General features: G+C 41.9%; 1 protein-coding gene and 1 long non-coding RNA gene across 7 annotated transcripts in view; one reads left to right on the top strand and one right to left on the bottom strand.

The window, feature by feature from the left end:
* LOC134363299 (uncharacterized) overlaps positions 1-3,660 on the bottom strand; it is a 29,563-nt gene extending 25,903 nt beyond the window's left edge. The window contains exons 1-2 of the long non-coding RNA XR_010021698.1: positions 3,471-3,660; positions 931-999 (exon numbers count right to left, since the gene is read on the bottom strand). This is a non-coding gene — a long non-coding RNA (uncharacterized LOC134363299). The remainder of the gene's footprint in view (positions 1-930; positions 1,000-3,470) is intronic.
* The window catches only part of SIDT1 (SID1 transmembrane family member 1), a 100,857-nt gene extending 79,291 nt beyond the window's left edge, over positions 1-21,566 (top strand). For 4 of the 6 annotated variants that reach the window (XM_063078885.1, XM_063078875.1, XM_063078868.1 and 1 more), the window contains 13 exons: positions 870-936; positions 2,385-2,458; positions 3,548-3,671; positions 3,867-3,984; positions 6,385-6,521; positions 7,152-7,260; positions 11,484-11,498; positions 12,491-12,567; positions 15,156-15,202; positions 18,294-18,399; positions 18,490-18,600; positions 19,615-19,728; positions 21,093-21,566. In XM_063078885.1, the coding sequence (XP_062934955.1) occupies positions 870-936; positions 2,385-2,458; positions 3,548-3,671; positions 3,867-3,984; positions 6,385-6,521; positions 7,152-7,260; positions 11,484-11,498; positions 12,491-12,567; positions 15,156-15,202; positions 18,294-18,399; positions 18,490-18,600; positions 19,615-19,728; positions 21,093-21,155 (1,162 nt within the window). In that variant the 3' untranslated portion in view covers positions 21,156-21,566. Of the gene's footprint in view, positions 1-869; positions 937-2,384; positions 2,459-3,547; positions 3,672-3,866; positions 3,985-6,384; positions 6,522-7,151; positions 7,261-11,483; positions 11,499-12,487; positions 12,568-15,155; positions 15,203-18,293; positions 18,400-18,489; positions 18,601-19,614; positions 19,729-21,092 lie in introns of all 6 variants that reach the window. The other 2 variants (XM_063078853.1, XM_063078844.1) reach the window with 2 other exon arrangements.
* Positions 21,567-25,166: the final 3,600 nt, after the last annotated feature.

The following is a 25,166-nucleotide window of genomic DNA, read 5'->3' as shown; positions in this document are numbered from 1 at the left end:
TAGATGACCCATAGGACCATAGTTCCTTTAAGTAAAATTAAAGTTTTCTTTGTAAAAACCACAGCCATTTATGTGGCGAAGTCTTTGTGTTTAATGCGACACAGGCATAGGTGATAATGCCACCAGCCAATGATAAGTAAACATGCATTGGTCATACACACAGAGGCAGCCTCCCACCAAACCAAAAGGCTGAGCTGCCTCGTAAGGACCCCCCCCCTCTCAGAAATCCAGAGGCTGACTACTGTCCTCTGTGACAGATCTCCTGATTCTTTCCCTTGAAGGATGCCCTTTTACTTGGATACAGATATCAGAGCAAAACAAGGGACATTGGGGCCACATGGAATTTCATAGCAGGATCATTATTTTGGAACTAAGAGGTATCTAAGAGAGCCACAACCCCTTCACCCATTGTTTGCACACTGATTTCTTTTAATCTAGTGACATTCTAAAGAGATAAGGCCTCATTAGTAATTTGGTTAAACCAGAAGCAGATTTTATACTGTTTACAAATGGTTATACAAAGAGGAAGGAAAAAACCTAATATTTGTTGGGTTCCAGTCATTAACCTTTAAATACATCATTTCAGTTAGTATTTTCAGTGTTCTCCTCTGCAACCAACCTAATAGCAGCCAAGAAGAGTTTTTCTTTACTTCCTTACCTCCCCTTTAGGTGAGGTATTGTGTGCCAAATACCCAAATACAAGAGAAGGGAGAGGAAGACTGAAGAAACAGGAACAGATAATCAGCTTCCAATTACCTTTGCAAGTGAACTATGGAGTTATGGGGAGAAAGCATTCTTTTTAAAAAATTGAGCAAAGATTCTACTATAAATTTGGAAACAACTATTTTTGGTTCTTTCTGCCTGCATAGGAATATCATCACCATCGCTGTGTTTTATGCACTGCCTGTGATTCAACTGGTCATCACCTACCAGACAGTAAGTGCTGCCCGCAATCCCAGAACCCCAGCTTCCATCCTGTAGGGAAAGTCTTCACTCTGTCTTGAAGAGAAAGGTAAAACTTGGGATCAGTTCAAGAATTAATTTCCCATTTGGGTTCCAATTGGACTTCTCCATTGCTTCATCTTTAACTGACCTTTCAATCTAGTTCCCAACTGTTTTACCACAAAGGGACCTCATATTATTTTGTCTACCAATCTGAAATTACTACCTTGTACTCATTTCATCATGATATCGATCAGCTACATCTGCAGTTATTTACCAGTCTGAGCTTTCTGATCATCATAGGATAATGAGTAGAGTAAAGAAAGTTTCATATCAAAACAAAGAAACGTGATGTCTAATTTAGATGCCTTCTCATTGAGGGTAAATAGTTTTTGTAACATTAAAAATGGCTTTATGAAACTAACAAAATATTAAAATAAAAAGAAAATATAAAATAAAAACAAAAAATTTTTAAAAATGAAATAAACTAACAAAAATATTATTAAAACAACCCGAGAATCCCAACTGCTCGAAGTCATAGAACCCTAGAGTCCAGGTCGCTTTGTGACCTTTTCTAGAATTTATTATACAGTACTTGAGAAAGCCCGTTTAGAATAGCACAAGGCTGAAGGAGTTTATAATGCTGTGGCTCTCAAACTTTTCTGTGTAGTAAAATCACCTGGGGAACTTTAAAAATCCCAGTGTCCAGACTGTACCCCACACCAATTAGATTGGAGTCACTGAGAATGGAACCAGGCATTGGTATTGTTTAGAGCCCCAGTGATTCCAATGTACTACCAAGTTGGAGAGCTAATGGCCTAATAATATTTTGTCAACTCCATACTTATTATATAATGAGGACAAGGGCTTTATGAAGTTTGAGCACCACTGTTTATAATCTAAATATTCTCTGCATACTTTAAGGCCAGGTCAGAAGATACAGCTGTGCTGTGGTTTGGAAAGTTTCTTGATAGAGATGGTGATAAATATGAAAAACTGAACACACGTCTCCTCATGTCTACCTGACATGTGGTCATCATTTCCATTCAGAGGATGGGACACCTCCATATCCCCTAGCATTAATCTAGAAAATAGGGCATACCATGTCAATGCTAAAAGGCAGGTCCCAATGTTAGCATCCTTTCATAGTCCTCTTATTATGATAACAAAGGAAATGCAATTAGTTTAATTGCACTTAGAGGCAGCATAATGGGGTACACAGCATATGTCCATTCAAAGCAAGATGGTAACACTGAAAGGAAACGTGCCTGTGGAAAGGTGGTAGGTAAGGATCTGTCCCTGCTGAGAGAGAGCACTGGTCACGTTGTAAATCACTGACGGCGCATTGCTGTGAGGCCTGCCTGCCTGCTCTTTGTGATTTCAGGTGGGGCTCAGAGGACAGAGAAAAACTGCATTTCCTCCTCTCACTCTTGATTTTACAGGTGGTAAATGTCACTGGCAACCAGGACATCTGTTACTACAACTTCCTCTGTGCTCACCCCTTGGGCGTCCTGAGGTAAACCCCATCCTTTGGTTGCCCACAACGCATTTACAGATGCCTTTCTGTCTAATGTTGTGATTTCTGTTTTTAAAAAATACTAAAAACAACTGTGGAAAACTACCCCAATTAAGAGTAAACAGGAATTAAACCAAGACATTGAGAACAGATATGCTTCTCTCGTTCCTGTATGAGGGCTTCAGGAAACATTCCTAAGAATAACCTTCTTAAAAGTAGGCAGTGATATTTTCAAAAGTCAGGTCCCAGGGCCAGCCACTTAGCTCAACTGGTTAGAGCACAGCCTTATAACACCAAGGTCACAGGTTCAGATGCCCATACTGGCCAGCCGCCAAAAAGTCAGGTCCCTAGCTGTGATGGCATTTGTTCACATGCATGAGCTAACAGTCTATTGTCTCATCCAATCCCTCAACCTCATGAGATAGACATTATTATTAGACCCATTTTTAGCTGAAGACACTAAGGCTTGGACAGGTAAGGACTTGCTGAAGGTCTCTCAACTGCTAGTGACGTCAGGACTCAACCCCAGGCCTGCTGCCTCCAAGGCCATGGTCCAGCCACCAGAACTTGGTGAAGTTGAAAGAACATTTGCCTGGGAGTTGACAGCCTGGCTTGCTCCAGAGCTGAACCAGCCTCCCTTACCTAAAATAAGGCTGCTGGCTGTGATTGGCTGACAATTAACCCTGAAATTCACAATTAGAGAGCTGCATATTGACATGTAACATGGGTCAGTCTATGAGAATTCACTCTCACAGTGTTGCTCGCCCATCTTTGCAGCAGCTCTCTTTCCCAGGATTTATACATTGCCAGTGCCACTGGGACAAGAGAGGGTTGGGCAGGTGTTAGGGAGGCTGAGCTGGCATCCCTGAGAGGAAACAGACATGTCATCACAAGCTGAGTAAGCTCCTAAAATGAAGGAGTTAGGTTAAAGATGATTTCTGATGATTATCCTTATCCTGGAATTGTATGGAAATGTTAGTGGTGGAAAACACTGAACACTGAGTTCACTCACTCATTTGTGCATTCATTCATCCTCTGAGTCCCTTTGATTGCCTTGACTCTCTCATGATTTCTAACTCATCCCTGTAGTGCCTTCAACAACATTCTCAGCAACCTGGGCCATGTGCTTCTGGGCTTCCTCTTCCTGCTGATAGTCTGGCACCGGGACATTCTCCATCGAAGAGCTCTGGAAGCCAAAGACATCTTTGCTGTGGTGAGGAGAGAGGTGGATAGTAGGAAGGGTTATGGTTCCAAACAAGATCTGCAAAGGGGAGGGACATCTGGCTGGATGGTGTGATGATATATTATGTGTAATGAACCACATAAGGCCAGAAGCATGGGCTTCCAGATTCTGTGGATATGTCACTAATTAGTACCTTTCTATTGACCACCCTTTCTCCTTTTTCAGGAGTACGGGATTCCCAAACACTTTGGTCTCTTCTATGCTATGGGCATCGCATTGATAATGGAAGGGGTGCTCAGTGCTTGTTACCATGTCTGCCCTAATTACTCCAACTTCCAATTCGGTAATCAGAATTTATATCTATTGCACAGATTTCAGTTATAAGAGTCTTATCCTGGGATCCTCCCAAAAATGCCAACGTCATATTTGCAAGAATTAAATGGTACTTTCTGTCAGCTAAAGTAATCTGAGAGCACCTGGACACACAGCATGGTTTCCATGTGTTGAACCAGTTTTTCTCTCTGGTCACCGCTTAGACTAGAAAACATTCAATACTGAATGATGATCCCATGGCTAGATCTGAAGGTAACCAACGGACTAAGAGTTAGGCAGCAAGTCAGAACTCACCAACAGACTTCTAGAAAGGTCCATCAGTGTAACTTAGCCTAATTGAGCAGTTAGACTGCTTTGTGATGAAAGTAATAGAATACCCAATTCAGATTGGATTGAATAATAAGAACATTTATCAGATCACTATCTGAAAGTCCAGAGGTAGAAAGGGCTTGTGACTGGCTTATCCCATGGCTCTGGCTCCATTTCTCTGTGAGCCCCTTGGTTGTGCCCAGCCTGTATGTTGGTTTTATCCTCAGGCTATCTCCCCTCATAGTGGCTAAAGTACCTGTAGAAGGTCTTGGCTTCCTATATCACTCCACAACTCCAGAGAAGGCAGCAAGATGGCTTCCCGGAGCCATCACTCAAGAGCAAGGAACTTCTTTTCAAGAAACCCTCAGAAAATGTTCCTCACACTTCAATAGCTTATACAGTCATGAGCCCATTCTCAAATCATTCCCTAAGTGCTGGTTAGCTCAGGCCTGGGTTGCTGCACCAATCAGCAAAGGGGATGGGATTCCCTATAGACCTATCAGACCCACCCCTGGAGCGAACGGTGGGGTTAGCTTTCCTGAAGGAGGTGTGCATTTCTAAATTGAAAAGGGCTAGATTTTGAGTTAGTACTGAGATGCTGCTAAGAAGGGAGAAGGGAGGGGCTAATGCTGGTTAGCAATTAACAATGTCCTTCACACTCGAGGATAAGGATTTTTAAAATAGTCATTTTTGTGTTTGTGTTCAGGTCTCTGGCTGTTAACTCAGAACAAGACAGAAATTCTCTGGCACATTTAATTTTTTTTTAATTAGGAAACATTTTTAATAGAGAAAACTACAAAGAACAAAATAATTCACCACTCACAATGAATGAATGTCAACATTTAAAAAATATTTGCCTTAGGTCTACTTTTTAAGAAATGAAACATTAAGATGAAATTGAGATCCTATTTTGAACCACTTCCTGAACTGAATCCCCCTCCCTTCTTCCCCAGAGGCAACAACTATGGTTAGTTAATTTGCTATTTATCCTTCTGGTTTGTTTTTATAGTTTTACTTCATTTGTAGTAAATTAATATTAATTTATCACACCGTGTTCCGCAACTTTCTTCTTTCATTCAACAATAAGTTTTCAGGATTTATCAATATTGAATCAAGGACATGTCGTTCATTTTTAAGAATTATCACATTCTATAATAAAAATGTCACATTTATCAATTCCTCCACTGAACAACATTTAGACGTTGCCAATATTTTGCTATCGAACATCCTTATATATATTTCTTTGTGCACATGTGAGAGATGCTTCCCAGAATACCTGAAAGCAAAATTTTTGAGTCACCTGGTTTGTGCATCTTTCATTTTACCAAAAACTGCCACATTTCCCTCCAGTGTATTAATTCCCACTCCCACTAGCTGTGTGAGAGTTTCCATTTCCCCACATCATCACTAACATTTGTTATTGTTAGACATTTAACTATTTTGCTATCCCCCCCGCCCCCCCATGGCTAGTAAGGACATTGGAATCCTTGACCTTGATGTTATAACACCACACTCTAACCAACTGAGCTAACTGGCCAGCCTGAATTTTTTCCTAAATTTTTGAGTAATATGGGGCATTACACTGTTGTCTTAATTTGCATTTCCATAATGCTAATGCAGCTAAGCTACATTAAATTTCTAGCTATTTTTCATCACTAGGCTATAAAGCTATATATGTGAAACAATCAATATGGTTATATTTCAGAGTGCTGAGAACAATCTTCTGCACCCACCTGGGACTCATTTCATTGTCTCACTGCCTAAACAATCACTATTAGGGATTCTTTTGCTATTGTTGAACACCAGCATTTAAAACGCAAATACCCCTGCAAATGGGGATAGTCGATTACTTATCCTATCAGATGCTTTTCTCCTGAACAGCCTTAGGGGTGGGGTGTAGAAGTGGAGCAGGCGGGGTCTGCCTATGGAATGTACCTACGGAGGCTGACATGTAGGAGGTCTCCGCACAGTCTGAGGGCAGCAAACACTCCATGCACTGAAGGGGCGGGGGTGCTCAGAGGCTAAAGAAAAATCTGGAAAGTGTCCTCTGTCTGTCACCTACTGAATCCTGGTTGTCTCGGCTCCTCCTCTGGGTCCTCAGACACCTCCTTCATGTACATGATCGCGGGCCTCTGCATGCTGAAGCTCTATCAGACCCGCCACCCGGACATCAACGCCAGCGCCTACTCCGCCTACGCCTCCTTCGCGCTGGTCATCACGCTCACGGTCCTCGGAGTGGTGCGTCTCCTCCACCTGCCTTCAGTCCTGCTCTCTGGGGAGGCTTTGTTTGTTTGTCTGTTTGGCCTCAGGTGAACGAGTTTGGGTTAACCGTAATCCTCTGTTCATGACATTCTCATCACTGGTCCATTCGTGACACACTTTTATTTTGTTAGCTGGTTATTTTTAATAATATAATAGGCACCCGAAAAACTGCCCCTGGATAGTTTTACTATAAATCTGGGGGCTGACTCATGTGAGATCTGATAGAGATGTACAAGCCCATTGGGGAGACTGACTTCAATAACAGAAACTGCTTTGCAAACGTGCGTGGGCAAGTGTTGCTTGTTCAGTTACTTGAAGAGCATTAGCTCCAACTTTAGAACCATTGCCCTTTCTCCGTTGTTGTTCACTGCTGCTCCTATTTCTTCCCTTTTCCGGTTTTTTTTTTTTTTTTTTTAAATTGTCCAGGTGGGCACTCTTTTCCCTGCCCGCTGTGCAGTATGATCCCTGTGAGTTCTGAGAAGGGGGAGAAAACAAAATGCACACACAGCTCAGTTTCTGACTCCTCACACACGAGAGACAGACAAATTTAGTGGGTTCTCTGGGAAACAAAAAACCAATGAAGGTAACTTCCATCTTTACTCCCAGGTGTTTGGAAAAAATGATGTGTGGTTCTGGGTCATCTTCTCTGCAATCCATATTCTGTCCTCTCTGGCCCTCAGCACCCAGATCTACTACATGGGTCGTTTCAAGATAGGTAAGTCACCTGGACTAACACGTGGACTAACTTACCCTGAGAAAGCAGATATTGTCTTCACTCATCCTGAGTGAAACTGTGACTGGTCACCACGAACATGTGCTGTGCATTCTGTGCTATATTTAATAACATATATTCTCTCCAAGAGCTCCTTATAGGTAGGACTGCAATGAACTGTTATCACTAGGTCTATTTTCAGCTGAGCAACTAAGCTTGTCATACCTTAGAGCTGAAGCATATTTCCAGCTCCTAGCCGCAAACATTTTATAATCCACCAAACTTTGGAAGTGCATTTGGAGAGTGGTATGATCATCATACCACTAGTTCCACCTAGAGGAACATTTTTCAGTTTGCAGCATTCAAAAGGAGCATTTCTCTAACCATGGTAAATGGCCATCAAGCATGAACTATGCATTATTTCCAAATCCCAGAGCTGGAATTTTTTGAGACCAAATTGCCAATCTTAGAGACAGGCCACCTGCTGAACTCCTTTGGACAATGTGAACTTATCAGGGAGCACTGAGTGTTCTACAGAAATCAGCTTGAGGTCTGCTGTCGGTCAGTTGTCATACATGGGAGCAGGTTCAAGTCGTTTTAGAGCATTTCAATTTCACAAATAATTTTAAGGTCCAAGAAGTGAGGCTTAAATATACTTTTGTGTATTTCAAAACAAATCATTATATATAAACTTAGGCCCACCTCTAATATTTGCAGAGCCCAGGGCAGGAGTGCAAATAAACGCCACATATCATTTTGTTAAAATTTTAAAGTTATGAAGCAGACTAAGTAAGGAAAGAAGGAAGTAAGGTGGGAGGGAGGGAGGAAGAAAGATGAAAGACCAACAAACTAGTAAATATAATGTACTTTCATCTCTACCTAGAAGGTCCAGTTTCAAATTTAGAATTCTCAGTTCCTCAAAAGAACCCTGCAGAACATAGCTGTGCAGGAGATCTGGTCCCTAGTCCCTGCCACTCTTTTCTTTCCACCTCTGGCTCCGTCCTGTATCTTAAGGGTACTCACAGGTGTACACATGGACACCTTTGCCCAACATCCAGTTTCCATCCGCATCCCCCACAAATAACCCCATTGGCCATTCCTTGCTTCTACAGGTGCACACTACTGACGCCATCTGCCCTCAGGAAGATAGTCCAGGGAAGGGGTAGTTCAGGCTCCGAGAGCAGGCTTAAGGCCATCTGGGAAATGAATTTTGGGGTCCAGGAATTCAGAATGTGGTCTAGAAGAGAAAAGATTAGTCTCCTTGCCTTGCAGACTCCTCTCTCATGGGGGAATGAGGGCCCTCTAAAATATGGGACCCCTCCTGCTCAAGTCTGAGAGCAATTCTACATAAACAAATGGCCTTTAAGACTAGAAGAACTAATAAAACGACTCATTTTCACAGTTTAGTTTTCCCTTTGGGCATAGCCAGTAGATCTCCTCTTGGCCTTAACACAGCCAGTGTACCCCAAATCCCCCAGTTATCAGAGCCAGTTGTGCAGGACATTTGATGTGGCACTCTGGTCATGCTCCATCCTCCAGACTAAAGGTGAGCAAAGTCATACAAACTAAACTTTCCAAAGGAAAATAATTTGGAGCATTGTTGTTCTGGTTTCTCCCAGAGTTGGAAAAACAAACTTGACTACAGATATAGGTAATGGTAATGACCACTAACACATAGAGGGCTAGTAGCAGTGAAGCATTTACCACCCATAAGCCCAAAAGGACAGAGAGGAAGTGGTTACCAAAATGTGGAAGGAGAGAGTCATGGAGGGGAGGTCACTCTGAAAGGAGCAGTGACCTCTGGTTTACAGACACACTGGCCTGAGACAACCTTGCCGGAGACCAGCTCCAGTCGAGTTGGGGGTCTTTGAAAGAGGGATGGAGAGGCGGCGAAAATAAAAAACACAGGCAGAGACCTCGGTTCCTTTGAAGCACGTTCTCACCCTGCGGGCTGTCAGCGCTGTCACAGCCAAAGCAGCTAAAGCAGCTGAAGCAGCCTTCAGACTGAAAACAGCATTTTTTATTTGTCACACAACACGGGGGGGTTAATGTGGGCATTTTAACTACATAAACCTTTAAAATTATTAAACCAATAGTTAAACGGAAACTTTTTTTTTAAATTACGTCAGTTCTCATAAAATTAATAATCCACAAGGTTAAACAAAACTCGGTGGTCAGCCAATTCTTTCTGGTGATTATTTCTGTTGTGGTCGATTAGTCTGTGACTCGCTGTTCTTGATGTTTTTTACCATTGTGTTTCTTTTCTTCTTGCCCTCGTATTAACCTTCAACTTATTACTACCAGCAAGCATAAATTACATGTCTGACTCAAAATTGAGACGGCAGCGATTGCAGTTTCAAAGTGTTAAACAAACCTTATATATATTTTTAACTTTTAAATACTATAAAAGAAAATTCTAACAATTATGTTTAAAACTTATAAATCTAACAATTAAACTTATAATCAACTAAAAATTTAATGATTCTCATATTTCTATAGGCATGAACCTATTGTTCATTTGGAAAAAGAATAAAGGATATTTGAACAGCTTTATCATGTGTGTACTTAATATAACGGCTGTGTGGCCCAATGTAAAGTGTCAAAGTACACAGCACCATCCCTCACAAGACCAGGTGCATTCAAAATTCCATCTATAATCTTTATCTTTAGGAGGGAAAGTTGTTCATTATATGTTTTTGTCCCAATATCTTACTAAGATGTTTTTATTTAACTTAGGACACCAATGAGTAACATTCTTTCTCATAAACTTAATTCTTCCTATAATATCTTTTTCCATTAATTCCAACCATTCTCTTACCATTAATGTAATCCCCTGTAAATGACGTTTGCCAACTAAAGTCATATTTAGGACGTCCCCTAGGAGGGTACCAAATTTTTCCTTTTCCCATTTTATAATCCATATAACCATTTACCTAGATGGTGGGAAGAGGATGGGGATTTCTATTGTTTATTAATTTCTTCGGTAAAAACAATTGCTCATGGCTACTCATAAGGTGTTTTTAAAACAGCCGTTGGTGTAATAAATTGACTCAAAAGGGACAATTTGGAATTGTTCAGTCTTCCCGGATCTTTTGTGGGATAATCTAATTTTATGACAACAACTGTTTGTGTGTCATTTTTTGCATCTTTTGGAAACTCAGGAAACTGCCACGCTGACCAAAACATCAAAAGAGAAAGCTAAAGCCACACCACTATGCCAAGGCAGAGATCTTTACAGTGAAAGCAAGTGCTGGTAGCTGTGGCCCTGCCAGCAGCTCTCCCTCCAGGGCCCTGCCAACTCGGAAAGGGCAGCCCAAGCTATTCTTTTCAAGACCCCGCCATGGCGTGGACTGCGCCACAACCTCACAGGGAGGTCATCAGGGAAATAAACCCTCTGCACTCACACTCCTTCCTCTGTCCCTGCAGTCTCCTGCGGGGACTCCCCATTGTTCAAATCTGTGGAGCATAAGGGATGTGCTCCGTACAGGTCAGCCCCCAGCAAGGTGCAAGAGAGACAGTGGCAGTGGGTCTGGAATGGCAAATAGGAAGAGAGCCAGCATATAGTCCAACTGAGTAGTTTTCACGTCTGTACACAAGGAGTCTTCCCCCAGTGGGTACAGACTTAGAGAGTTAATCGGAAAACTTGCTATTTCATTGTGACAATGAAATAAATTTAGTCCTAAAGCAGGAAGTTGGATTAGTGGACAGTGGTTCAGCCAACTCCTGTCTCTCTACCCACTTCATAGCTGCCTTTGCTTTCTCATCACATGCCCCTTTCTCTGTGGTCCTCAGGCTGCACAAGAAAATAAATGTGGACACCGGAAAGGCAGCAGCAATGAGACAGAACATTTCATAAGTAGGACAGAAAAGCATAGAGCTATTTATCCAGATCACTACTGCGTCCCTTGCTCCCAGAGCCTGGCAAAGGACCTCAGGGATTTTTCACAAGAGAGGACGGATTATAAATTGCAAGTGGTGAACAAAAGTTGACAGGGAAAGAGAAAAGTCTTAATTCACTAGAGGAATAGTAAATTTCTGAATGTTTTAGACAAGCAGAAAGATTTTGTATTCTTTGTAATGAGTAAAAATTACTTTTATAATCAGAAAACAAAAGTAAAGTCATCCATTTTGAGAAAAAATAAAATGACCAGTAGTTTACCTGTTTGGCCACCTTCTTACAAATCTTTTTTTTTTTCTCATTTCTTCTCTGCTTCCCACTGACTCAGATGTGTCTGACACAGGTAATGTTCAGCCACCCTTCCCAAGTGTCTAGATTCTTTCCTTATCAAAGTGACCCACCTGGCAGCTCTGCTCCCTGAACACCCCCTCCCAGGGGGGGCAGGCTCTGTGGGAGGGGAGAGCCAGAGGGAGGCTGCTCCCATGCAGCCTGCTGGGGGCTTCCTCAGGACTGTCACATGGACCAGCGCCTCCCTCCTGGTCAAATTGACTACAGGGGCAGCCTTGAAGGGGAGTAGCATTCACAGCAGAGCTGGGACCCACACTTTCTGAAATGCTTGTTTTGGGAAGACCCAGACTTGCATTTGATATCTGTGGTATGGACTACTCACAGAAAGACAGCTCCACCTTTGACCCTGACTCTGTTCATGTGACATTTACAACATATGTAAATGTATGTATTTCATACCATGCTTTTGAAGGATTGTATTTTTAAAAGCTTTCCTGTCTTTTTCTCCCCATCTTAACTTACATTCCTCTGATTATCATCTATAGATAGACTTTCTGAACATGCTTAGTAGAGTCCAATCTCTCGGCTCAATTATTACTAACTTATAACATGGTTGAGGAGTATAGATTGTAACCTTTACAAGCTAAGATTTATCATCCACTAGGGAAAACAGATGTTTTAAGGTGGATTTGAGGGGTCCCATAAGATTTGTGTTAAAGGAAACACCACCAGAGTAATCTGTAAGCAAATGAAGCTTAGCGGAAGGAGACAGAGTAAGGGTCGGCCAGCCACCCACGTTCCTTGCGAATGCCTGTTTCTAGCGTGTGTCTTGCTTGCTTTTCTGCTGCGTGATGCGTGGATATGCCCCCCACCCCCGTGACAACACAGTTTTTTAAAGCAAACATTTTTTGCTCACCTATTAGGTGCAAAGCACCATTTCAATGAAGTAAAGATGACATTATCCTCATCCCAAAAGTTTGGGCCATTTCAGGGTATTTGCATTTTCTCTGACTAAGCCTTCTTACCATGCGATTGTGTCATCAGCAGATTTGGGGATTTTCCGGCGAGCCGCTATGGTGTTCTACACGGACTGTGTCCAGCAGTGTAGCCGGCCTCTGTATATGGTACGTGAGTGCTCCTGTGTTCCTTGGCCTTCTCCCAGAAAGTAGGGGAACAGCAGGAGGGGCAGGCTCCTAAAATCAAGAGGGCCAGATGGCCCAGGCTGGCTGAGATCCAGTTAGCGGGGGAAGAGGCATGTTGCTTAGTCTTTTTTATAAAAGACAAGCTAGGATGCTCCCATTTTGCAAATGAAATATTTGTTAGTTCATTTATAAAGAAGAGGAAAATATATATTACCAAACTGTTAAACAGTGATACCTGCTGTAGAGGAAAATCAAGACAGTGGCCCTATAAATAACAGTCAAAGGGGCACCCTTGTGAAATTGAAAGGGCATACTATTAATAGTTACACTGGGACAGCAGGCATAAACCAGGACTGTCCCAAGCAAACTGAGACATGTGGTTACTCTAATCACTTTCATTAGGAAGGTATACTTTCCACATTATGCATTTCTGTATTGTTTCATTTTTACAATGAGCAAGAATATCTTTTTTAAACTGTGGTTATTGCTTGGTGTTTGGAAAATACCTTTAAAAGTTCTCCCTTATAGTTTATAATATAGTTTTCAGTACATTATACATTTCTATCCTGAGCCCAGAGATCAGGGCCCTGGTCCCAGCTCTGTCGTGGGTCTCTGGCCAGTGACCTTGGGAAGGCTACTCCCTCCTCTGAGCCCACCGCCCCAGCAATGACACAATGCTGTGGTCAGAACTAGTGATACTTGGGCCTGGCACACAGGAATTCAATAAGTACCTAATAATCGTTTATAATCAGAAGGATTTTTACAAGAAGGAATGTGGGGATCTTTTAGACCTCTGGAACTTGGACAGGAGCTATAGGCAGTAAAAATTTGAGGGAATTGAGACTGGAGAGTTTTATTCAACTGAGAATTTAAAAGCCCATTAGTACCTCTGAGTATTTTGATAATTAAGCATGCTTTAGCTGTGAAGCAGGAGGAGCGATTGATGTTTTTGGTGTTTTTTACATTAATTGGTGCAGATTTTCTTTCTTTTTTAAAATTAGACTTTGTTTTTTAGAGCAGTTTTAGGTTCACAGGGAAATTGAGCAGGAAGCACACAGATTTTCTACGCAGCCCCTGCCCTACACAAGCACAGCCTCCCCCACTATCGACATCCCCCACCAGAGCGGCACATTTGTTACAAGTGATGAACCTATACTGGCACATCATTGTCACCCAATCCATAGTTTTACATTAGGGCTCACTCTTGGTGCTGTATATATATTCTATGCGTTTTGACAAAGGTGTTGTGATGTGTAGCCACCATTGTAGTATCATACAGAATAACTTCACAGCCCTAAAATTCTTCTGTGCTCTGCCTGCTCATCTGTTCCTCCCCTAACCCCTGGCAACCACTAATCTTTCTACTGTCTCCATAGTTTTGCCTTTTCCAAAATGTCTTGTCATCGGAATCGTACAGTATGTAACCTGTTCAGACTGGCTTCTTTCACTTAGTAGTATGCATTTAAGATTCCTCCATGTCTTTTCATGTCTTGATAGCTCATTCTTTTTAGTGCTTTATCTGGGTGTATCACAGTTTATTTTTCCATTCACCTGCTGAAGGATATCTTGGTTGCTTCCAAGTCTTAGTAATTACGAATAAAGCTACTATAACATTCGTGTGCAGGTTTTTAGGACATAAGTTTTCAACCCATTTGGGTAAATACCAAGGAGAGTTATTGCTGGATCATATGGTAAGCATATGTTTAGTTTTGTAAGAATCTGCCAAACTGTCTTCCAAAGTGCATGTACCATTTCACCTTCCCTCGGCAGTGAATGGAAGTTCCTATTGTTCCATATCCTCCTCCTCATTCAGTGTTGTCGGGGTTTTGAATTTTCGCCATTCTAATAGGTGAATTAATGTTTTTTTAAACAAAGGTATTTCCTCCACATTGGATGGATCACCCACAAAGACAGAGAATCACTACTTTTAAATAGCAAATGAGTGGCCATGAAAATTGAAGTATATCAAATCTCACCTAGAAGTTTAAGTAGTATGCAGAGGAACAGGGACAGATTGTGAATAAATCCCTATCAGAGTAATTGTCCTTTAAGATGGTACCTTTCCTCTCTGTCTTCTCCTCTACCCAGTAACTTTAGTGTTAAGACCATGTAGCAGGAGCCAAAGTAATGGGTACAAAACTAACTCCCTACAGTTGGGTCCTGAGAGTTGCAATAGAAGCCACCAAATAACACAACCCAGAGAAACAGTCCTTGATTACATAGCAACAGCAGCAGAATTCTTTCAACTACTAAGGAATCAGCACATTCCACCAGCCTCCCCACTGAGAAGTGGGGCCAGCTCCACTTAAACATTGGGGAGAAACAGCCAGAGTTCTGCTTTCCTACCACATTTTCTTCTACAGGAATGAGATGTCTGTTCGCAGTTAGAGGCCTTGCCATTTAGTCCTTGCAGAGAATCAGTGTCAGACCATAGACAAAGCTCTCTTAGAGCCACAGAAAATTTGTTTACACCGAGGCAGTTGTTTTTCTATAGTTGATGCTTCTGCTACATTAAGTTACAAGTACTGTGTGCAGCCTCTTCGTTTGATGTTTGCTTTCCTCTTTTCCAGGATAGAATGGTGCTGCTTATCGTGGGGAATGTGGTTAACTGGTCCTTGTAAGTAGCTTAGGAAAAAATGTTTTCATTTTTATTAATGTCTGTAACACTGTGGTTTAGCTTGCCTCGACTGTCATTTTTACAAAGAAATCTGAAATTAAGGCAAGGGTCGGGCTGTGATTGTCTAGAGATCTGAGAAAAATAGCCCTAAAATTCTAGAGATTTGAGAAAAATAGCCCTAATATTTTTCCTCCTGCAAAGAAAGCATGTGGAAGCTCTTGTGCACCAGTAGCAGCCTCTCTTAAAGCACTGATGCATTGAGTTCATTTCTCCACAACACAAACATCAAAACTCGCTAAATCTCTGTGGATAGGTTAGATGACAGATAGATAGATAGATAGAAAGACAGATAGAGTTTATGCCAATAGTTGCAAAAGTGCAGCACAGTTTTAAACTATTGTAGAACTTTCCATGAAGGCTGTACAGTAGGAATTCTTTGCTGTAGAAATTTCTTTTTCTTAGCAAGTACATGTGTGTGAGCAAGTCTCTTTCCTGTTTGTTTCTTTTCTTCCAGGTCTCTTTCTTCCTATTTCACCTATATTATCCTTCTTCCTCTTTTTGTCCTTCATTATCCCCTTGGGCATTTTTCCTCAAATGGCCTCAAAATAAAACAGTACAATAAATGTAAATTTTTGCTAGCTGAAATTATTTCATGCAGCCCATTCTCAATTTAAAATTTTGAGTGAGTGGGATATTTTGTTGATCATTCAAAAAATAAGTAAGTTTAGCTGCTTTTATTTGTGACTGTGAGCTGATTTGCCCCTCTGGGGTAACCTTTGACAGTAACCTTTGACAACAGAAATGACTGCCCGCTCCTGGTGCACATTAAGACATATGAAGGAATGAAGACAGAGACACTCTTTCAGGGGAAGCCAGAATCGAGCCATGAGAATTTGAACCCTATTTGGGGGCCATTATGCTTTTGGAGCAAACTTCCCATAATATTGTCACCACAGGGATTATCTCAGGGTGAAGTCCTTACCTTTTAAGGATTCCCTCCTTTACCTGGGGGCAATTCAAGGTGAGGTAATTCTCAGTAGTGGCCCCTGCAGTACTCTTCTTGAGCACCATTTTAGGAGCAGGCTCCACAGTCCTGGTGACTGTAGGGCACTGGTGGGCGAAAAGGGACCAACCTCTTGATAACGAACAACCAACGACTATGGCCCCAGGAGCTCAGAATCACCTGGCTTGTCTCTGCCTCTCACATAAAACCAAACACACAATCTGCACACAAGACGGGGTGAATGGCCTCTCTCTTCTTAGACAGCTCCGTGAGATACCAGGGCCCACAGGGAGGAATGAGGCACATGGAACACTAATACCGTGATCACCCCAAGAGGGCCACCTCCCTCCCTGTTACACCATAAAAACATGGAGTGATTTAATATGAATGTTACTTCAAAAAGATTTACTCTCCTGTGGTCATAAAGAAGAAAAATGGTGTGTGTATGTGCACGTATATAAATATACACACACCCTATGTATTATATATGTACACACACAAGAGTGAGATGTGTACGTGAATATATATGTATATATGGATGCATGGAGAGAGAGAGACAGTGATGAGGCAGATGTGACAAAATGCTAATTGGTGAATCTGAGTGAAGGGTATTTAAGAGTTTTTTGGTATACTGAAGATTTCAAAATCTGAAAGGAGGAAGTTTCTTACATTATGTAGAATAAATCCAGTTATATTACAAAATGAACAAAAAGAGAGTCCATTAATAGTCGTTTTATACTTGAAATACTTAGGAATAAATTTTGAGAGAAGTTCAGAATCTTTCTGCAGAAAATTTAATTACCTTATTAGCAGATATAAAGGAAAACTTAACTAAATGAAGAGAGATGCTATGCCTTAGGTGAGAAGGTTAACTGTTGTAAAGATAATTATTCCCAAGTTAATGAATAAATTTAGAATTAGAATTGGAAGTAAGTTAATAGAATTTTATTTGAAAATTTATTTGCCTGGTTAGGCAAAACTTTCAAAGATCTCTGAAAAAGATGATGAACAGAAGGAAGAAGGGGCAGAGGGGTAGAGTGACTAGCCCAGCATTGTCCCATAGAGCTCTCTGGAGTGAAGTAAGCGTTCTACACTGCACTGTTCAGTACAGCAACTGTTAGCCACATGTGGTTATTGACCACTTAAAACATGGTTAGTGTGACTGAGAAACCGGATTTTTTATTTTATTTAATTTTAATTAATTTTAATTTAAATAGCTTTATGTGGCTACTATATTGGTTAGTGCAGGCCAGGTTAATCATATAATCTAACATATTATAAAATAATAATAAAATAGTGAGGCACTGATCCGAAGTTAGAAATTAGAAACATAAATCAGTGCATCAGAATGCAGAAAACAGAAATCCAACTAGCTATAGACAGAGACAGAGATTTTTAAAATATGTGTGTGAGGTTTAGTTCAGTTGGTTCCAGCATAGTGATACAACACCAAGGTCAAGGGTTCGGATTCCCTTACCAGCCATCTGCCAAAAATAAAATATGTGTGTGGATGTGTATTAATTATAAACAAGCTTTTAAGAACAAGGAAATAAGGAAGTGTTATATAATTAAGAGTTTTGTTGACACCGAACAGAAATTTGGGACAAAATTAAGGCTAAACACCAACCAAAATAAATTACAGTATTAATTCAAAAGCCAGGGACAGCTAGCAAAAATTTGGTAATGTTTGTCAAGCCAGTTATTGAGATAATTCTACTTCTAGTAACTATTCTAAGGAACTAATCTTAAATGCAAAAAAAAAAAAAAAGTGCACAGTATGTCTGGAAGTATTCATTTATTCATTGCTGTGTTCTTTGTAATAGTGAGCAGCTGAAGGACATGGGAACCCTTTATTTCAACCAGAGAGGAAAGATGATTATTTACTGTACATTCACTTACGGGAACCTTACATAGTCATTAGAAATGAATGTTATATAGAAGATATAATAAAAGTTACTTATATGTTAAAGTGAGTTTTTTTTAAATGACTGCCCCCCAAAAAAACCAAAATGGGGATGGGGAGTGAAAAGTCAATAATGTTACAAATCCACCTTCACAGCTGCCAACATTTCCTCCCCATGTCCTCAGCGCCCTCTTCGGGTTGATATACCGCCCCAGGGACTTCGCTTCCTACATGCTGGGGATCTTCATCTGCAACCTGCTGCTGTACCTGGCCTTCTACATCATCATGAAGGTAAGAGTGGGCGCTGGCAGTGGGGCCCGCTGGCAGCGGGGCCCACAGGCAGTGGGTCCAGCTTTGCCACATCTGCTTCTCACCCCACAGCTCCGCAGCTCCGAGAAGGTCCTCCCAGTGCCACTTTTCTGCATCGTGGCCACCGCTGTGGTGTGGGCTGCCGCCCTGTATTTTTTCTTCCAGAATCTCAGCAGCTGGGAGGTAAGAGGACAGTTTTCCTTTCCAAGAAGTTCTTTCTCTATCTTGCCTTTTTGACCTTTCGTTTTGAACTCCCAAAATGTGTTTGTTGCTTTTTATCTTTTTTGCATTTTCTAAAATGAAAGCTTTCTCTAAAAAGGGATGGTTTTTAAATACCCACACGTAAATGCTCAACCCCTGGCATGTGGTCATCGTAGCACTTCATAAGTCTGTAAGCCCTATGGACACTGCAAATCTGATCTTCCTCATATGTTGTACATATTATGATCCTGTTCCCAAAGGAGGTTCAACTGTGCAAAAACCTTGGTTAGTGTATCTTCTCTACTTTTCTCATCATAATCACCATCTACCAACAAATACCCAGATGCAAGTGTTATTTCATCCTTGCAGATGAAATAACAAAGCTGAGGGAGGCCCAGGAAAGTAGTGATGTATCTGAGGCAGAGAAGAGGGAAAAAGTCTCAGCCCACCATCACCATCACAATCAATTTTAGAACATTTTTATCACCCCAGAAAGAAACCTTATACACATTAGCAGTCCTCCCCATTTCTCCTTAACCCTTTAGCCCTAGGCAACAGTAATCTACATTTTTGTCTCTATGGATTTGCCTATTCTGGACATTTCATATAAATAGGGTCACACAATATGTGATCTTTGAATCTAGCTTTTTTCACTTAGCATACTGTTTCCTAGGTTCATACACATTGTGGCATGTATCAGTATTTCATATCTTTTTATTGCTGAATAATATTCCATTATATGGACATACCACATTTTATCTATCCATTCATCAGTCCATTCATTCGTTGATGGATGTTTGGGCTGTTTCTACTTTTGGGCCATTATGAATGATGCTGCTGTGAACATTTGTGTACAAAGTTTTGTGTGGACATGTGTTTTCTTGGAACTTTTTGAGTCAAACATCTAGTAGCATTTCTATAGTTTTCTGGATGCTCAGCCCTCTAAACGGTTGAATTGTGGAGGTCTTGCCCACATCCTGCCTCATCTTCCTCCAGGGAACCCCAGCTGAATCCCGGGAGAAGAACCGTGAGTGTATCCTGCTGGATTTCTTTGATGACCATGACGTCTGGCACTTCCTCTCTGCTACTGCGCTGTTTTTCTCATTCTTGGTGAGTTTATCATATCTTTTTGTTACTTTCTTCTCTCTTTACACCCTGTACTCTTGTTTTTTCTCTTCCACTCTTCCTTATACCCTCTTTTATATTCCTCTCTATTTCCTTTTCCAATTTCTCATTGCAATTCAATGTATACCATCTTATTTCTTTTTTATATTGTATCCTTCAGTTAGATCTTTATTTTCATTTTCCCTTTATTCTTCAAAATTTTAAAACACAGAGTGACAGAATTATCTTCCTTAAGTTGCACAGCACATTTGGACTGAAATTACTATTAGATCACATGCCCAGAATTCCCCCTGGGAAGCACTTTGGCATTCACTAAAATTTTGATAACACTGGGTGATTCCTTCTCGTGCTATATTCCCATTCTTCCCCTCCTCCAGCCTCACTGAATATTTCACAAATATTTTACAGATTCCTGGAGTGGCTCAGGATTGCAGCCAGGTCAACCAGTCTGTTCCAAATCTCTCCTGTAGTTCCTCTATTTTTTGCCAAACCCTTTCCCAGAAGCCATGAGCATTTATGTCAACCCTGCATGATAGCTCCTACAACCTTTTATCCTATTTTACTTTTCCAAATTAAAAGTCTGTGGTGCCTGTACATAGGTTCAATTAACAATTATGTTCCTGGGCTCTCAACACTGTCCGATTTAAAGTCTCGGGCCTGCCACATATTCTCAAGAGTAGAGCAGGGCTACCCTCTAATGGCCAGTTTGTGAAACTTACTCAATCTGTGTAAACATCATTCCTTATGGCTTTTATTTTTGACAGTCACCTTCATTAGAGACAGAGACAACCAAAGTGGAGCTAAGGGTTTCATGTGGAGAGAGTGGTGGTCGAGGGAACTAGAAATGAGGAGGAGGGTACATGTCTTACATAGCACTGCTCTCTATGCAGTAAGACTTCTTTTCCTTTAGGTCTTGACCCAGATGGAAGTAATGACTTCCCACCCTATCAAAACTTTTTACTGCCCCTCCACTTCATACTTTCTATAATCCCTCCCTAGTTTAATCATTATCCTTAGCACATATTGCTCTTTAACATACTACCTTTTATTCATGTATTTGTTTTTTGTCTGAAGTCCCCTTTTGAACATAGCTCCATGAGAGTAGGGATTTTTTTTTTCTTTTGTTTGAAACTACATCTTCAGCATCTAGAATAGCACATAATAAACCCTCGTAAATATTTGAATTAATTGATGAATGAACTATATAATTATAATAAGTACCTGTTAAGAGCAAGGCATTGCAGTGAGCTGCAAAAGACATGAAAATGAGTTAGGGAAGCTAGTTTTCAGCCCGTGGGAGTCTTAGAAAGAAAGTGGGACTTAGCATTTCTCTGTCCCTCTCATTTCAGGTTTTGTTAACTCTGGATGACGACCTGGATGTGGTTCGGAGAGACCAGATCCCTGTTTTCTGAGCCTCCAGCATGAAGAGGGGGGACAGGAAGCAATCAGTCTTGGTGCTGTTTCTTGAAAAATACAGTGACTGCAGCAAACTAACCACTGCCAAATGCTCCAGTCGCCCTCTGCAGTGTTTTCACACAGGAAGAGGAGGAGCTGGGGGAGATCCAAACCGACAAGAAGGGAGATAGGAGGGAAGCCATGCTGAGGAGCCAAGAAACAGCCATCCCCTTCCATTTACAGCTCTCTGGGTTAGACGTGGACCAAAGCTGCATCCAAGTGAACTCACTATCTTGCAACCCCTCCACTCTTACCTGAGAACTGCCAGCAATGGAGATGCTGCTGCGCTTAGCTGCCGCCATGCCCAGAAAGGCCAGCAGCTTGGGTATCCCAGCCAGAAACTTCAGCTTGGCCCTCTTGGTACCTATGTGACACCCACTGATCTAGATGTCCCAAAGCATCAGCTCATGTGTCCAAGGTCCTGGGAGGACGTGATTCCCCAGAGTATGGTGGAGAGGTGGACGCAAGGCCCTGCCCAACTGGGATAGATGTTCTAGTAGCACCAGCTGGTCACCTCCTTGGAAGGAATGCTGGATACCATTAGAAAGACTCGACTAGGCTTTGTCACACACTCTTCTTAACAGGTAACCATCACTGGGACCAAGGCCTGGGTGCTTACCTATCCCTCAGTGTCTCCATCTCTGCTGTATGTTGACCCCATCACTCTGGCTCTATCTTCTTGGAAAGGCCCTGTCATTCCATAGATGTCTGGTCGGCTCTAGGGCAGAAGGGGAAATGGGAAGAACTCTTCTAGCAGCAGGAGAAGTGAGAGAAATGATCCACAATGCTAAGAGACTGTTCATATTAGCAGTAAGCAGACATGCTTCACTTAAGGGCTTCAGCTCCTGGAGAAAATTCAGCAAAGTGAACAGTGTTTCCCTTGGCCCTCCAGTCATACAGCTCAATTCTGTGCCCACATCACCTTGGGGAAGAAATAATTGTTCTAACCAAGGGCAATACACTAGGGGTCCTCCACAACTGGGCCCCTCATCTGCCACTTCATGTAGAGCAGGGTTCCAGACTTTCTCCCTGAAATTCTCCGAAGGAACGCTCAGGACGGACACATTTTCCTCTTCCTCTGTTGCAAGAGCAGAGCTATTTTAGTATTGTCTCTTGGTTGCACCTGACTCTCCTCTTCCAGTAAGGTGTTGAAAAGCTCAGTGTCCCAGTTCTACTCTCACACTGTCTGGCAATTCTGCCTCGGAGAAGTCCCATGTTGGCTAGGCTCCTTGTTGCCTGGCTTATGATATAATTAGAAAATATACATACACATGTGCACACGCATATATATTTGCTATGAAATTGACGTCACCTTTCACCTCTGCTTTCCTGATCATTCATTAAAGAAATTCTTTTAAAAAAAAATATTATTCTTTCTCTAAAAATTTGCATAGTATTCAAAAATACATGTTAGAAATTTGAATAGCAAGCTTTTCCTGATTTTAAAAACACAAAGATGTGTTCAATGAAATATTTTATGATAAGGCTGGCCAATTAGCTCAGTTGGGTTAGCCCAGTTGGTTAGAACGTGGTGCTTATAACACCAAGGTTCAAGATTTGATCGCTATACCAAGCCAGCTGCCAAATGAAAGAAAAAATTGTAATATTTTTTTCTAAAATACCCCTAAATTTGTAATTGGTCTTCTCTTATTCTTTATTCCTTAAACATTGTTGGCTTGCATGGACCATATGGAGGCCACCACTTAAATGGTTGTATTAAACTAACATCTAGACAACTTTTTGAATCTATTTAACTGTGGTTATTTTGACCTAATTCTTTTATTTTTAAGGCACTCATGGTTCCTAATCCAAAAAAGACCCACTAAAGATACGTGAATAACAAAACCTATTCAAGTAGCCCTGTGGCCTGAAGTGAATAAATTTTAAGACACATCAACTGTTTGGTAATTTGTTTGGGGGAAATAGGGAGCGGGTCTTGTAGAAAAGGATGGATTGTGCTGCTGTATTTTTGACTGTGTTCTGATGATGTCTATCTTGTGCTATAAAGTCACACGTTGTGGTCTGTTTTGTTCTCTGCAACAGGACTAAAATCCCAGACCCAGCCTGCTTTTATAAACATCCATTCTAAATGGACTTGCTAATTCTTTCTCCAACACCAGTCTTGTGGTTGGAGGACATAAGAAAGTCATTTGTCTGTATCTGTGAGAAGTGACAAGAGTTTTTGATAGTTTAACAGGGCATGGTGGGCATAGTGCAATGCCTATACTTACTTCTGCCTTCATGCTATGAAAGAGAAAGAAATGGTAACTCTGAAAGCCGAGTTCAGCAGGAGGGTAACTGGAGAAGAGCAGTCACCAGGAAGGGGCTCTTGGCAGGGCGAGTACACAAGTAATAGGAGCAGGTCAGCTGGAGCAGGACAGAGATGTGGTGGCCAGAGGGCAAAACTGCACAGAGAAAATGACCTCTTCACACCTCTGACAAATGCCGGAGAGGCAGCGCCACCTGTTTATGCTGGATGGTTGAGGGATTAGCCGGATTTTATTTTAGCAGCAGGAGAAGCCAGTGGAAAACCAAAGTCTCTCTGGGAAGGGACTTTCCGCAACTGAAGGAGATCACTGAGCCAGCCCCTTGGAACAAAGAAAGTGGCAGCTGATTCCTTTGTAACTCCACGCACCCACCGGAATGTTCTGTGGGGTCACAAAATGCATGTGTTGGTAAATCACATAATACTCCAATGTTTCTCATTCTGGGTGGTAGTCTCTCTGTCTAAAACTTGGGGGAAAGGGAGGAACAAAGATAAACATTCTTTATAGAAGGAATAGTGGAGTCTGAGAAGGATTCTAGAGTCAGACTTTAGTCCACACATGTCCACCTACTTAGTGAGCCTGGGCAAGTTGCTGAAACTCTGATCTCAGGTAGCACATCTCCGTGACAAGGGTGGAGATGGGAGGGCACCAGGAGCAGTGTCTGAGCCCCACAAGGAGGCAGGACTAGGGCAGACCGGGTGGGCAGCTGGGCTGGGATCTCTCTCCTCTGGGGCTCTCCATCAAAACCAGCTGCTCTGTTTCCCAAATCACTCCAGCAGGCCCTGCAGGGCTTGGGAGGACTCCTCACCTTCAGAGACACTGCCCAGAGTTGTCTGGCCTCTGGTCCTCAGCCCCTCTTTGCCTTTACTGCTGCATTTCACTGCCTCTGGCCTTTGGTGCGCCTACTCCAACTCAGATGAAGAAATGCTGCCAAAGCTAGGGCCAAGTGGACAGTCTGGCTGTGTATAACGTCACACCTCATTACTGCTGTCTCTGCCCTGGGAATCTCGAAGGAAAAAAACTAGATTTTTCTATTACAACCATGGTTCAGGGTGTTCCCCACCCTCCCCACCTGCATCATCAAGTGCTCTGTAGGGCAGGCCTGGATGCTCAGCCCCTGTGGGGAGGGAGCTGCAGCCTGCAGGTGACAAAATGGGTCCCAGAAAGAGGAAGCGTGGGAGCAGTACTCAGGTTTTGAAATGACGACTATGACTCTAATGTCCCTGGTCAAACTAAGGAAAAGTGCTGTGAGCAAAGACACTATTTGCATGCCTGAAGCGATGTAAAGCCCTTGTGCCCCATGATTCGGACCAGCTCACAGTAGCTTTGTTTTGTTTCTGTTTTTGCTTTTGTTTAAAAAAACCCAACACTTTGGAGGAGACGAGAAAAATATTTACATGGCTAAATTTTAATGTCTCCTCAATATTAAGACACCATTGTCAACAAGGTTAAATGCCTGCTAAATCTTAGGCCTAACACACATGAATTCAAGTAAGTCACAGGTCAGCCTTCACCACTGAGTTTCCACAACACCATAGTAATAGAGTTTTAGCCTGGACAGGACTCCTGTAACAAGAGATGCCTACTTGATGAACTCCCAGGGGGCATTTTCTACATTACGATTTTCCGGTTTTCCCGAAGTGTGGTCAAGCTCTTCCTACTGCAGTACAGAGCAGTGGGTACCATCATTCACATAGAATT

This window comes from Cynocephalus volans, chromosome 1, assembly GCF_027409185.1.
Source record: "Cynocephalus volans isolate mCynVol1 chromosome 1, mCynVol1.pri, whole genome shotgun sequence".
NCBI classification, from domain to species: Eukaryota; Metazoa; Chordata; class Mammalia; order Dermoptera; family Cynocephalidae; genus Cynocephalus; species Cynocephalus volans.
Note: the sequence above shows the minus strand (reverse complement) of the source record. Positions and strands in the feature narration are given on the sequence as shown.